The sequence below is a fragment of the Culex quinquefasciatus genome, chromosome 2 (genome assembly GCF_015732765.1).
Source record: "Culex quinquefasciatus strain JHB chromosome 2, VPISU_Cqui_1.0_pri_paternal, whole genome shotgun sequence".
NCBI lineage: Eukaryota > Metazoa > Arthropoda > Insecta > Diptera > Culicidae > Culex > Culex quinquefasciatus.
This window is the reverse complement of record NC_051862.1, coordinates 9,990,891-10,004,377: the sequence shown is the minus strand read 5'-3', so window position 1 is coordinate 10,004,377 and position 13,487 is coordinate 9,990,891. Positions and strand designations below refer to the sequence as shown.

Sequence of the window (13,487 nt, the reverse complement as noted above, 5' to 3'; positions counted from 1 at the left end):
AGTGAAAAAAGTTGATTTTTTGCCAATTTCGTCATTCTCCGGTTTTTGCGCGCGGCGCGTCAAAAAACACGGATTTTATTTTCAAAAACTCATATCTCGGAATCCTGTTAATGAACTCCTCCCATTTTTTGGTATGTTATGTAAAAATGGCCGGGGAATCCGATAAAAATATTTCCAGACATAGGCTCTTTGGTCCAGACACCGTCAAAACGGCATTTTAAAGTTTCATTCGACCTTTTCATATGTTAGGCTACATTTTTGAAACTTCTTTGAAAGGCCAACTTATCACCTTTCATTTGCGTATAAGACAATTGAAATCGGTTAAAATGGCGAGGAGTTATGATTTTTCAAAAAAAGTGGTTTTTGCGAAAATCGACGAAAATCGCCATTTTTCAGACCATCCTAATACGCCGTAGGTCACCCTAATGGCCAAACAAAAGAATATGGGTCTAATTATTTCGGCCAGGGAACCACCAGAAAAATTTTGAGCCCGATCCGAGCACTTTTGTTTTTTTCCATGCTGTTTTCGTGGGGAATTGCTGTATAAATGTATCGAATTCAGACAGCTGTTGAATCCATATTTGAAAAAATGTGAAAAAATGTGTTGATATTTTTGATTGATTTCTGTTAAACAGGTAAAGAACAAAAAAAAAGTACATCGATTTCCTAATCAATGTTGCCAAATCAACTGTCCCTATTTATAAAAAGTTATTTGAAAAATGAGTGTTATACAAAAGAAAAAAAAATCTAAACTTATCTAAAATTTAAAATTTACCGGATATAAAATTGCTTTGTTTTTCGGTTCCAAGCACAACAATGTACATTTAGATTTCCATTCTAAAAATAAACGTCCCTTTTAAGATTTCAGTTTAGTTATAAACAATTAATGGCAATCGACTAATTCTATGATTTAAAGCATCACAACTTTACACATGTATTGCAAAATGTTTTTTTTTTTTTTTTTTTTCATTTCAAAAATATCCCGGGAATTCAGGAAAATTGGACGCCATAGTCAAGACTGAGTTATTCAAAATCTCGATAGTCTGAAATTCTAATATCCGTAGGTCGGCAACTTTGGATAATCAAATAAGGATTTTTGTTTCAAAGGATTTTGATAGTGACTCATTGGTTTCCAGAGCCCTGCATGTGGTTACGTTTAAACTTGTTACCAATTAACTTCTAAGTGAGTATTGTGCAACAACTTTTTTCTTAAAGTTGTATGTAACACCGCCCTTATTTCCCATACAAACCCGTTTCGAGACCACTTTATTTATGCTTTCTCACAAATGGGCAAATGTACAGACCCTATTTTTTCCTATTTTTGTTGGCTTATGTCAGGCTATACGTTAGAGTCACAAAACTGAAGGAGAATTATCGCCCTTTTGTTCTTAATAAGTTCCAGGAATTATGAGTTCCATGCTATTCCGAGTAATGAGATCATTTCTGCGAAATCTACTTTGCCCACACATTCTTCCCCGTTCAGCCTAACATTATCGGACCTAAAATAGCAACTGAATATCATATTATTTCGTTTTCAAACCCTTTCAGCTTTCCATGACGCACGATATTTAAAATATTAAGTGCATTTGAAGCATATTCCGACAAGAGTTTATCGCATACATTTGCGTATGCGTCATCATACTTTGAATTCGATGTGACGTGAAGTTTGTTGTACACCGTGTACACATCTAACTGCGTTCGTTATCTTTGAACTTGATGCGCGATAAACGCGATATCACGCTTAACCGTGCACCAGCGGCTTATCAGTTGGTCTCAGTTTCGATTTCTTTCTCCGCCGAGGTAACGCGTTTGAACGCTGGAAATTCAGTATTGAATTGATTGAGGTGAAAATCAGATCGGATTGAAGCAAGGAAGTCGCAATGGACACTGACGGATCCAAGAGTGCGGATGAATTGGATGTTTTGGGATTTGGGAGCAAGTAAGATGCTATGAAGCAAGAAAGACCAGCCTACTGGATTGTGTGTTTTCAGATCAAACTCAACTCGACCTGCCGCCAAAGAGAAGCCCGTCTCACGGCCTACTCTGGAGGAGTACTACGATACGACGAATGGACGCCGCGGCCAGGCGTTGGTGTTTAGCCACATGAACTTTACGGCGATGGCCAAGCGGAACGGAACCGACAAGGATCGGGATGACATTTGCACCGCGTTGTACGAGTTGGACTTTAACGTGCACGTGTACGAAGATTTGAGTCGGAAGGAGGTGCTGGAGACGCTGAAGAAGTGGTCTCTAGAGGACCATTCGGACAGCGACTGCCTCGTGGTGGTTGTTATGTCTCACGGCGAGGAGGGAGTTCTGTACGCCAGGGACAGCAAGTACAACGTGGACGCGCTGTGGAAGAACTTTGTCGGGAACGCCTGCCCTTCGTTGATTGGGAAGCCCAAGATGTTCTTCATCCAAGCTTGTCGCGGAGAGGAGTTTGATGAAGGAGTTACGCTCAAGACGGACGGACCCAAAGACATGGTGGACTCAAAGAAGGAGCAAGTGTCGTACTCGATTCCGGCGATGGCGGATCTTCTGGTGATGTACTCCACGTACGATGGGCACTACTCGTGGCGTAACCCCAAACAAGGCTCGTGGTTCATACAGTCGATGTGCAGGGAGTTCAAGGAGAACGGGCGGATTCGTGACCTGTTGACACTGTTGACCGGAGTGGCCCGGCGGACGGCCTTCGAGTATCAATCGTTCGTGCCCAATAATGAGAAAATGGACGCCATGAAGCAGATGCCTTGCCTGGTGTCGATGTTGACAAAAACCTTTTACTTCACAAAGAAAACAAAAAGCAAAGTAGTGACTGCAATAGAATAAAGGATAGATAAGGAAGCTTTCACCTGAAGTGATTCAACATGTGGACGAACACATGGAAGGTGTGATAGGCGATTGATAACAGCTTTGTAGTATTCGTTCAATACACGAGTGAGTGAGTACGAGATGATTATCACTGTCAGTTTGTTTGGACGAAAAGTAACCATTAAAATGATTATGAAGGTATTCAAAAATTATTAGTTCAATTACAAAATCTAAAGAAAACCCGTGAACAATAAACAAAACAAATGCATGATTCAATTGATTACGGCAGTCAACAGCTTGTGACTTATGTATGGCACTACTCCTGCCAAACAGATAACTGCGTTGTTTACTTATTGGTTGTTGTGTTGAAGTGACCTGATAAGAAGATTTGGCAGACGATATGGAATGTTGTCAAATTTGTATGTCGATGGTGACATATATATGACATTATATCAATGATCAATCTTCGTTTTTGATCAAATTCAAATTGACCAAATTATTCAATATGAATATTCTTTTTATTACAATTTTACATATATTGTAATCTGGGTGCTGAATAGTGGTTCGCAAAACGGCCTCAATTTTGAACGGTCAAAGTCGAACCAATTTACTGTTCGCCAAAAGTGTTATCGATCATTTAAAAGTTTTGTTAGCAAGAATGAAAAATATGTGGCTTTTGAGGACCTGAAGTTGAAGTCGAGAAATCTTAAGAAAGTTGAGGACGAGATATAGTCAGCAGCCAGGAAATTCATCTGCGACATCGCAGAATGACACTCTCGCCGTAGTTCTTCGTCCCCCGTAAAAATGAAAAACCTCTTCTAACCGATCAAAACTTGAAAACACACACAATTTTTCAGCAAAAAATGTTAAAAACTAGACAAAATAAAACACATACTACTGATTATAAAACAGCTCATTTAAGAAAAAAGTCATGCTTGTGTTTGAACATCCTCCTACTTTATAGATGGGGATCATTCGAAAATCACGTTGCGCATTCTCTTTATTCATCACCCAGATTGTAATCATTGTCATTGATACTGGCCAATGCAAATCATACAATTAATAAGATAATTTTTCAACATAAAAACTATTTGCAGCAAAAATGTCAGCAGGATTCATCAACTTTTTTGTTAAATGAGCACTATTTTTAAGTTATTTCATAAGAGCAATTCTTCCCGAGTTCCTGAAATGGATCTAATTTGATTTTATTTTATTTGGCTCTCCATACAAAAATTGTTCGTAATTATTCGAAAATTTGTATCTTTTGAAGGAATTTACTGATCGATTTGGTGTCTTTGGCAAAGTTGTAGTTGAGACTATTCAGACAAAAATAAATATACGGAAAATTTAGTTTTTTACAGATTTTAAAATTATCTTTTTCTGAAAAAAAAAATATGTTTAAAAATAACATATCATATTTAGAGATCGCACAAAAAAATATCAGCCCACGTTGAATAACGGTCGTTATAGTCACCGAAATAACTGGAGCACGCCGCACTCCACCAATGTCAAGTTTACCACGTGTTTTCCCTTCCTGGATACCAAGTAAACCAAGCATTGTTCCAGTATCGATCCAACACCCGCCCAAGTCGGAAGTTCTAGAATTTGATTCACTTGCAAGCTATTTTCTTTTGAATTAAATTAACTTCGTAATGGACGGTTACGAAAACACCAGCGAAGATCCCCTCATCCGGAAGCGCTTCTCCGACAACATTTTGGACATTCTGCGCCCACTGTCGGAGTCGGAAATGCCCAAACTCGGGTGCGGCGGCAGCCAGGACGAGCACGGGTCCGAGTACAGCGCCCTGTCGGAACCGTTTTCCGACCTGGACGAATCTTACATTTTGCTGGACCAGAGGACGAAGGTTTGTTGGGAGTTCTTTGTTGAAAAACAATTGTAGGAAATATTTTGTGATATTCAGAAACCAGGTGACGATGAAGGAGACGAGATTCTGCTGAACCAATTCACGCCGGAGTTTCGCAAGGTTTACGACGAAATGATGGCCGAGAGGAGGGACGGGCAGGAGGAAGAGGAGCCTCCTTTTATCGTAGACGAGGGTGAGCGAGATTCTACTGAGGACGAGCTAATGCTGATGCACGACCCCGGGCAGTTTAGCCCAAAGTTTCGTGAATTTATTGATGATTTGCTGAAGCAGTGTGATTTGACGTACCACGTGGAAGAGAAGAAGCGGAAGGTATGGCTGGATCTGGTAATTTGGGAAATAAATATAAAAGTTTGTATTATTCCAGGAAGCCCAAAAGAAGAAGGAGCGTCGTCCCCGGCGAGCTGCCTCGGAGGAATCTTTCGCCGGTCCGGACAACGATTCACTCTCTGGTGTGTGGCGCATGTTGGACGCCGTTTCGGTGGAGAATGGTTTTCCGATGTCCAACAATTACTACAATCTGTACGACGATCGGCGCTTCGATTGGCTGACCCGGGATGAAGTTCCGTGGAACCAGATTGAGGAATCGAAAAACAAGTGCGAGAATTGGCTTAAATCAGCCCATGCGCGTAAGCAAAGCAAGCCATGAAACGATTCGTGGAATATTTCGAAAGAGCACTTTTATTCAAGATTGCATACAAGTAATAAAGTTGAATGGGATGAACATGCGTGTGTGTACGGGTAATTCCAACTTCAAACATTGCTTAGTCCCTTGTTCACGTAATTTTCCCGCACATCTTTGACCATCAGGCTGACGAGCTTCTCCAAGTCGTACTGATGCTGCCAGCCCCAGTCACGGCGCGCGTCCTGGTCGTCAAAGACCTGTGGCCACGAGTCGGCGATGGCCTGGCGCGAGTCGGGCCGGTAGCTCACGTGGATCTCTGGAATATGCTTCGCCAGCTCGTTGACCAGCTCCTCCGGCGTAAAGGACATGGCCGTCACGTTGTACACCCGGCGCTCTAGCTTCTCCTCCGGCGCGGTCATGAACTCGTGCAGCGACCGCAAACAGTCGTCAATGTACATCATCGGCAGCCGCGTGTCCGGCTTGAGGTAGCACTCGTATTTGCCCGATTTGAGCGCCTCGAAGAAGATCGCCACGGCGTAGTCTACAAGAAAAGACCTCTCATAAACTGCAATTCTCACTGAATCTCAAAAAATCTTACCAGTGGTGCCACCGCCCGGCGGATCGCTCGAGATGACTCCCGGAAACCGCAAACAGCGAAAGTCCAGCCCGAACTTATGGTGATAGTACTCCCCAATCAACTCTGCGTGCACCTTCGACACTCCGTAAATCGTCCGCGGGCGCTGAATGGTCACATTTGGCGTCGGATTGCGCGGGCTGTCAGGCCCGAACGCTCCGATCGTACTCGGCACGAACACCCTCAGTTTGTACTGCTTGGCCAGCTCGATCACGTTGTGCAGCCCCTCGATGTTGACGCGCACGGCCAGCGGGACGTTCTGCTCGCCGATGGCACTCAACAGGGCGGAAAAGTGGATGATCCAGTCGACCCGGTGATCGACCACGATCTTCTGCAGGCCCTTAAAGTCTAAAATATCGGCAAAGATGTACGGCCCGCTGTTGACGATCTCCTCGCTCGGTTTGATGATGTCGGACAGGATGACGCTGTCCTCGCCGTAGGTGCCGCGCAGCAGCTTCGCGCACTCGGTCCCCAGCTGGCCGAGTCCACCTTTTGAAGACAGAGAAAGTGTATTAAAATTGTTAAAAATATATACAAATCGTGCTTGCCATTTCATTAGGGCACATTACTTCTTTAACCAAGAGTGTCCCTTTCACACTTTATGTACACTCTCATTTGAGTGAAAGGGATACACTATTGTTTACAAAAGTTATGTGCCCTTTTGAAATGTTAGGCTCCAAATATGGAAATTCACATTCACTTCTACGCATTATTCTCAAAAGTCACATGGTGTGGGTAGGACAATCAAGCATAGAACGTCATTAAAAATTACTTATAGAATGTAGAGGAGGGTGGGGAGACTTAATCCCATTTTTTTATGGCGCAAAGCTCTCTAAGTTTATCACCAAACTTTGATTTTTTTGAGTTGAAAGTTCAAACATTTAAGTTCGCTGATCAGGATATTTGATCAAGATGTTTCTTTGAGTTATGTCAAGCGTCTTAAAAAAATATTTTAAACCGGCATTTTCAAAACATTATGAGTAACTTGATCCCCCTTCAACTATAGTATTTAAATATATTTAAAGAAATTTTGAATAATACAATCAAGTTCTGTTATTGTTAGGAGGTCGAAACTTGTTAGCTGTTATAATAACACAAAATAATAACCGAGATTATTTCGAAAAATAACTCATTCTGTTTTCAAAATTTATTACAAGAAAATTCGGCAACAGAGAAAAAATATTCCAGATAACTCAATTTCGTATTTGTGAGATATGTTGTTTGTGCTTGTAAATAGTTGATTTTGATATTGATTTCTTATTAATAGCAATAAATGAAAAATTAAACGGATACCTGGCAAAATATCCAAGAGAGCAAATAACCAAAATGTTTGAAACTATAAGGCAAACTTATGGGAAATTTTACGAGCTCTCCGATAAAAATATTGTCTAGACTGAAAAATCAAGTCCGTCTTATAGAAATTGCCAAAAACCACCAACAAAGTTATTTTTTCAACATTTTTACTTTTAAAACCGCTATATCTTCACAAGGATAGGCATTGGGCAATGGTCAATATGAAGACTTTTATGTAAAATTGTCTGGAGAATCGATTCCCACTATCGTTTTTATCAAAATTTTGACGTTTAGACCAAATTTCAAAAAAACAGTTATAATATATGATTTTTGTTTTTTTTTTTAGGAGAGACATACCATCCTCCATTTTTTGTGAGTCTTTTTGAAACTTCTTGGACTATTCCCTCAAAAGTTTTGAACGAAAAAAAAAATCGTTACTTCACCTTAAAATTTAACTTTAAAACTTAAAAATTGAAAAATCTCATGGAAGTGGCATGTATTTTTCTTTCAGTGTATTTTCTTTTAGAAAGCTCGTCCAATTTCCTGAAAGTTTTCCTTTGACCACTTTTTGAAACGATGGAACGGCTGCAAGATACAGTAATTTTCAAATTCAAAAAAAAACAAAAATATTTAAATAAATCACGCCCTTCTAAAATGTCATTTTCGAGTAGTATTGGCTAAATATACACAAAAATTGCTTTTATAAGCCTAGGATAACATTTCTACAAAGTTTCATTGAAATCGGAGAGGGTCGAGTAGAGAAGTACCAGATTTGAGCTGAAATTACTCTGAAAGTTATAGCGATAAAAAAAAATTCTTATGCACAACATTGATTTTCGATCAAATTTTTGGATACAGAAGTACCAAAGAAAAATCTTGATTTGAGGTGGAATTACTCTGAAAGTTCTAGCGATGAAAAAATATTTCGTAATACACATCATTTTGATCAAATTTTTGGATATTTATAATTATTGATACACCAATAATCAAAAGAACATTTCAATTTCAAAAATTAAAAAAAAAACAACTTTCAAATTTTTCACTTTTGAAAATACATATGGTACAAAGACCACATTTCATGGGCAAAATAATGTTCTTGGCAAAATTGGTCAAATTTTTCCCATATTTCTACAAATAATTACAAATTATAATAAAAAATTGATTATGGCACTTACGAAATTTTCAAACAAATTGTTGGATTCCTTAGGGGGGTATATAAATAATAAAAAAATCAGCTATACAAATTTTCACTAAAAAAAAAAAGTTTTGGTATAAAGTCCACATTTCATGACCAAAATAATGATCCTTGATAAAAGATGGTCAACATTTTCCCATAGTTGAAGTAAAATTAAGCAATAAAAAATAATAACAAATGTTTTGAATGTTTTTTCAACAATTTTTATAAAAATGTAGACCAAATTCTAATTAATCCTGATTAAATTTCGCACAACTTTCTACAAACATAGCATATTTTTTACAGGCTATTGTGTTAAATGACCGATTTGAAGAAAACTTTTCACAACCTTTTTCTGAATTTTTTTCTAGATTTCATATTTTCTAGTATGCGTTATGTTAAAAATGAAGCAACTTAGTTTTTATTCCATTTTATATTCTTTTGGGATTAAACACATTTTTTTATCATTTATTTTGAAAAAAATGTTTTGGTTATTGGAATTGCAACTTTAATTATTCTTGTTGCATTACATTCAAAAGGATTTCAAGAATAATCTCAAAGTAAGGCAAGCTAAACCTTTATTCAATAGTTTACTCTTATTTACAGCTGAAAAGGTATTTCAAATATTTTTTTTTGTGTTTTTGGGATATTTTTATTTAAGTTATTGCCTATCAACGAAAGCATAAAATGTTCTCAGCAGATCTAGTTCATGTTTTTTGGCAAAATAATATGTTTGTCAAGAAAAACCATTTTTGTAACCCTGAAAGTATTCAAAAAAATATCAGCTCGATCACTTCCTAAAACATAACAGATAACTACTCCTCAATTCCAATCTAATAAATCTTTCAGTGAATTGAAGGCTAGCAACAACAATCTAGTCCCAGTCTTCCTCCCCGACAAGTATCCAGTTCTAAGGTCTGTCGTGCCTTCCACGCGGTCAAGATCGGCAATTTGCATACATATTCTCGTATACACTATTGCTTAGAAACAACACTTCAGTGACAGTTCAACCACATCCCTCTGGCAAGCATGGTGCGCTCGAGAATCATTCTCAATTGAAATAAATTAAATTACATCAGCGCTGGGGACGCCAAATAGACTCGTAGACCTTCACTGGCTATAAAACTTCAAAGCCATCCAATAACTCAAGATTGGCTGGACTGTTTTAACTTTTAATAACTCTCTACATTTTTATAACCCTAGCACGACTGTTACGTTACTCCATTGACAACGCACCACAACGAGGTCACTGTTCCCTGGGGAACCTCGCACGTGACCCATTAGCGTGTCCCAAAAAAACACGAAGTCGAGGAATTCAATGTGCTCAGTTCTCAAATGATAGAAAATCATGTTAGAAACAACTCTCTCATACATAAAAACTTTCGGAAAAATTGTTTACCACGTTCCCTGGGCATTTTTTTGAAAAAAGTCAGTTTTTTCGACAATTTCACAAAATCTGCTTGGAAAAAATGGAAAATTTTAAAATTTCAAATAGCTTATACCATTAAATGATGGTCTGTGGTCCAATAAACAAGTTAATGTATCGATTTGGCCTTTTAAAACCTTGTTTTCACTTTCCCGGTAGCTTTTATGTCGAAAAATAAGAGTTTTTGCTTTACTTTTTTTCAATCTTTTCCCTCGGTATTGAACACAAAAATTTCCTCATATGTGAGAATACATGCATCTTGTAGGAAATTTTCCGCTGAAGATTTTCGTCTAAGCAACTTTGAAGTTTCATCAACTCTGAGCTGAGATATTCCAGTTTTTGTGAAGAAAGAATATTGAATATTTGAAAATGTTGATATTAATCATCATTGGCATACAATATTAAGGATAATTTAAGCCTAATTTGAAGTGCGGCTGTATCGCATCTGTTTTTAAACATGATTGGTTCATCCTTCAATACTAAGGGCCACCTGGTGTTGTTTTCTCATGGCACACTACGTGCTAAATCAATGAATTACTTTTAGCAAATAACTCATATTTTGAGCATTTTGCATTTAAACCAATCGATGCACGTTTGCTGTGTTTTCATGGATACAAATAAACAAATAACAAATCGATGCATCTGTGCTCTCATATGCTATCTAGATAAGAAAACCAGTAAGCTTAGTACAAGAGCACAGAGGCATCGAAATATATGGTTCGATTGTACGGGGTTGGCAATTGTCCACGCTCCATCCAAAAAAGTTTTTTTTATGGACAATTGACCATGAGAAGGGGAGGAAGCTGAGATTTAAAAACAATGTCTACGTGATTAATGGATGGATCCCTATAGAATAAATTCCAAATATTAGTGATATTTATAATTTACCTGAACATCGGATTTATCAACAGGAGTTATAAGAAGGGAGTGTAAACGTTACGTTGTGGTTCAGATCACGGAAATGCGTACAATTGAACCTTATATTTGTTATTTGTTTATTTGTATCCATGGAAACACAGCAAACGTGCATCGATTGGTTTAAATGCTAAATGCTCTAAATATGAGTTATTTGCTAAAAGTAATTCATTGATTTAGCACGTAGTGTGCCATGAGAAAACAACACCAGGTGGCCCTTAGTATTGAAGGATGAACCAATCATGTTAAAAAACAGATGCGATACAGCCGCACTTCAAATTAGGCTTAAATTATCCTTAATATTGTATGCCAATGTTGATTAATTGTAATTGTAATTTTATTGAAACGATATCCTGTTAGTTTACACTGTATATCAGGGCAAGGAGGTAACTCAACCCCCGGTGGTTGGTCACTTTTTCGTTTGACACTTTTTAGTTTGTACCCCGTTGGTTTGACAAAGTCAAACTAAAAAGTGACGAACTGTCACTTTTTACACGGCGCTCACTCACACTATCAAAACAAACGTTTGGTAGTGTGTGTGAACTCCGTGTAAAAGGAGTGTCAAACTAAAAAGTGACCCCGTTCGTTTGAAAACAGTTGGTGTCAAACCATCGGGGTTTGAGTGTATCAACATTTTCAAATATTCAATATTCTTTCTTCACAAAAACTGGAATATCTCAGCATAGAGTTGATGAAACTTCAAAGTTGCTTAGACGAAAATCTTCAGCGGAAAATTTCCTACAAGATGCATGTATTCTCACATATGAGGAAATTTTTGTGTTCAATACCGAGGGAAAAGATTGAAAAAAAGTAAAGCAAAAACTCGTATTTTTCGACATAAAAGCTACCGGGAAAGTAAAAACAAGGTTTTAAAAGGCCAAATCGATACATTAACTTGTTTATTGGACCACAGACCATCATTTAATGGTAAAAGCTATTTGAAATTTTAAAATTTTCCATTTTTTCTAAGCAGATTTTGTGAAATTGTCGAAAAAACTGACTTTTTTCAAAAAAATGCCCAGGGAACGTGGTAAACGATTTTTCCGAAAGTTTTCATGTATGAGAGAGTTGTTTCTTACATGATTTTCTATCATTTGAGAACTGAGCACATTGAATTCCTCGACTTCGTGTTTTTTTGGGACACGCTAGTGACCCATATATCAAACTCACCTGTGATCAATATCTTGGGACTGCTTTTCTTCCCGATGGAAAAGAATCGCTGCTGTTGGCTGGTCTTCACAACCGTCGTCGTCGTCGTGACGCCACCGAGTTGTCGCACCAACCCGACGACACTCCCACTTCCGGTCAGCAGCTTCTTCAGGATCATTTTTTGTACTTTTCACTAAACTCCACTTCTAGACAAACACCTTAAGGTACACGCGCTAGTCCGTCCGACCGATCAGCCAACTCGCGAACTTCTAACTGATAATTTTCGCGCGGCGAGTTTTTCCGCGGTCAGCAAGATCTCCCCCCGCGCAGAGATATCGATTGACAAGTGATTGGCACTCCCAAAATTAGGGGATTGTTGAGGGGAGGGGTTTCACCAGATGTGTCGCGGGAAGCCGTAGAGTTTTTCCGGTTAAAAATAGCACACCCCGAGGAAGGCTAAAATCACGCGCGCCAGAGAGGAGGAGAGTTCAAGATTGAAGGACCTCCGTCCAGTTTTGCTCTGGCGAGGAGAATGTCTGCTGGACCGTCCAGTTCAAGCGCTAATCAACCACTGGTTTCAGCAGGAGCAGTTCAGGTTTGGGTATCGTGCGCGAGCGCGCGCTCAACCAATTTCGCCAAGTTTGATCGAAATTTCGCTGCGCGATGATAAATGTTCTGAAAGCGGTGGGTTGATTGTGAAGTAAATTTTTAATAAAACATTTTCATATCTTAAAAAAATCAATCATTTTAAATTCATTGCTATTTTGAAGAAATTAATTTTTAAATAAATAAAAAAAGAATACGAATCGAAATTTCTGATTAATGTCCTCACCAAGGTATTTTTTTCAGGAAACTAGTTTCAACCTAAATATGCCTAAGTACCTACCTCAGGGATGCCCAATCTTTTGGCCCTGCGGGCCAAATCTGATTTTTCTGAAGCAATTGCGGGCCGGAACTAATATTTGATAAAAGTTGAAAAAGTAAACACTTTTTTTAATTTTTTTTTATGATTGGGTTCTTTTAAAGAGCAATTCCAGCTCAAATCAGGAATTTTTCTAGTACTTTTGTACCCGACCCTTACCGATTTCAATGAAACTTAGTAGACATGTTATCCTAGGCCTATATAAGCCATTTTTGTGTATATGGAGTCTATAGTACTCGAAAATAACATTTGAGAAGGGCGTAAGGTATTTAAATATTTTTGTATTTTGCAATTTAAAAATTACTGTTTCCGAAGCCGTTGCGTCGTATCAAAAAGTGGTCAAAGACAAACTTGTAGAAAATTGGACGGGCTTTCTGAAAAAAAAAATACACTGAAACAAAAATACACACCACATCTATGAGATTTTTGGATTTTTAAGCCTGAAACTTAAATTTCAGGGTGATATCACGATTTTTTTTTCGTTAAAATTTTTTGAGGAAATAGCCTAAAATATAACCAAAAGACTGACGAAAAATGCAGGATGGTATGTCCATCCTAAAAAATACAAAAATCATTTACTAAAACTGTTTTTTTTTAAAGGTGGTCTAAACGTCAAAGTTTTTGAAAATCGGTAGTGGGAATCAATTATCCAGAC

General features: G+C 38.1%; 3 protein-coding genes across 3 annotated transcripts; 2 read left to right on the top strand and 1 right to left on the bottom strand.

The window, feature by feature from the left end:
• The first annotated feature begins 1,774 nt into the window (after positions 1 to 1,774).
• LOC6040179 (caspase) lies at positions 1,775 to 3,012 on the top strand. The gene is made up of 2 exons (XM_001849578.2): positions 1,775 to 1,939; positions 1,992 to 3,012. The coding sequence occupies exons 1-2, from the start codon at positions 1,881 to 1,883 to the stop codon at positions 2,827 to 2,829; spliced, it is 897 nt and encodes a 298-aa protein (XP_001849630.2). The 5' UTR covers positions 1,775 to 1,880; the 3' UTR covers positions 2,830 to 3,012.
• A 1,222-nt stretch (positions 3,013 to 4,234) lies between these two features.
• Positions 4,235 to 5,418, top strand: LOC6040180. The gene is made up of 3 exons (XM_001849579.2): positions 4,235 to 4,676; positions 4,734 to 5,006; positions 5,062 to 5,418. The coding sequence occupies exons 1-3, from the start codon at positions 4,464 to 4,466 to the stop codon at positions 5,341 to 5,343; spliced, it is 768 nt and encodes a 255-aa protein (XP_001849631.2). The 5' UTR covers positions 4,235 to 4,463; the 3' UTR covers positions 5,344 to 5,418.
• LOC6040181 (L-threonine 3-dehydrogenase, mitochondrial) lies at positions 5,353 to 12,500 on the bottom strand. The gene is made up of 3 exons (XM_001849580.2): positions 11,932 to 12,500; positions 5,918 to 6,442; positions 5,353 to 5,860 (listed from the first exon to the last, which is right to left on the bottom strand). The coding sequence occupies exons 1-3, from the start codon at positions 12,086 to 12,088 to the stop codon at positions 5,448 to 5,450; spliced, it is 1,095 nt and encodes a 364-aa protein (XP_001849632.1). The 5' UTR covers positions 12,089 to 12,500; the 3' UTR covers positions 5,353 to 5,447.
• Positions 12,501 to 13,487: the final 987 nt, after the last annotated feature.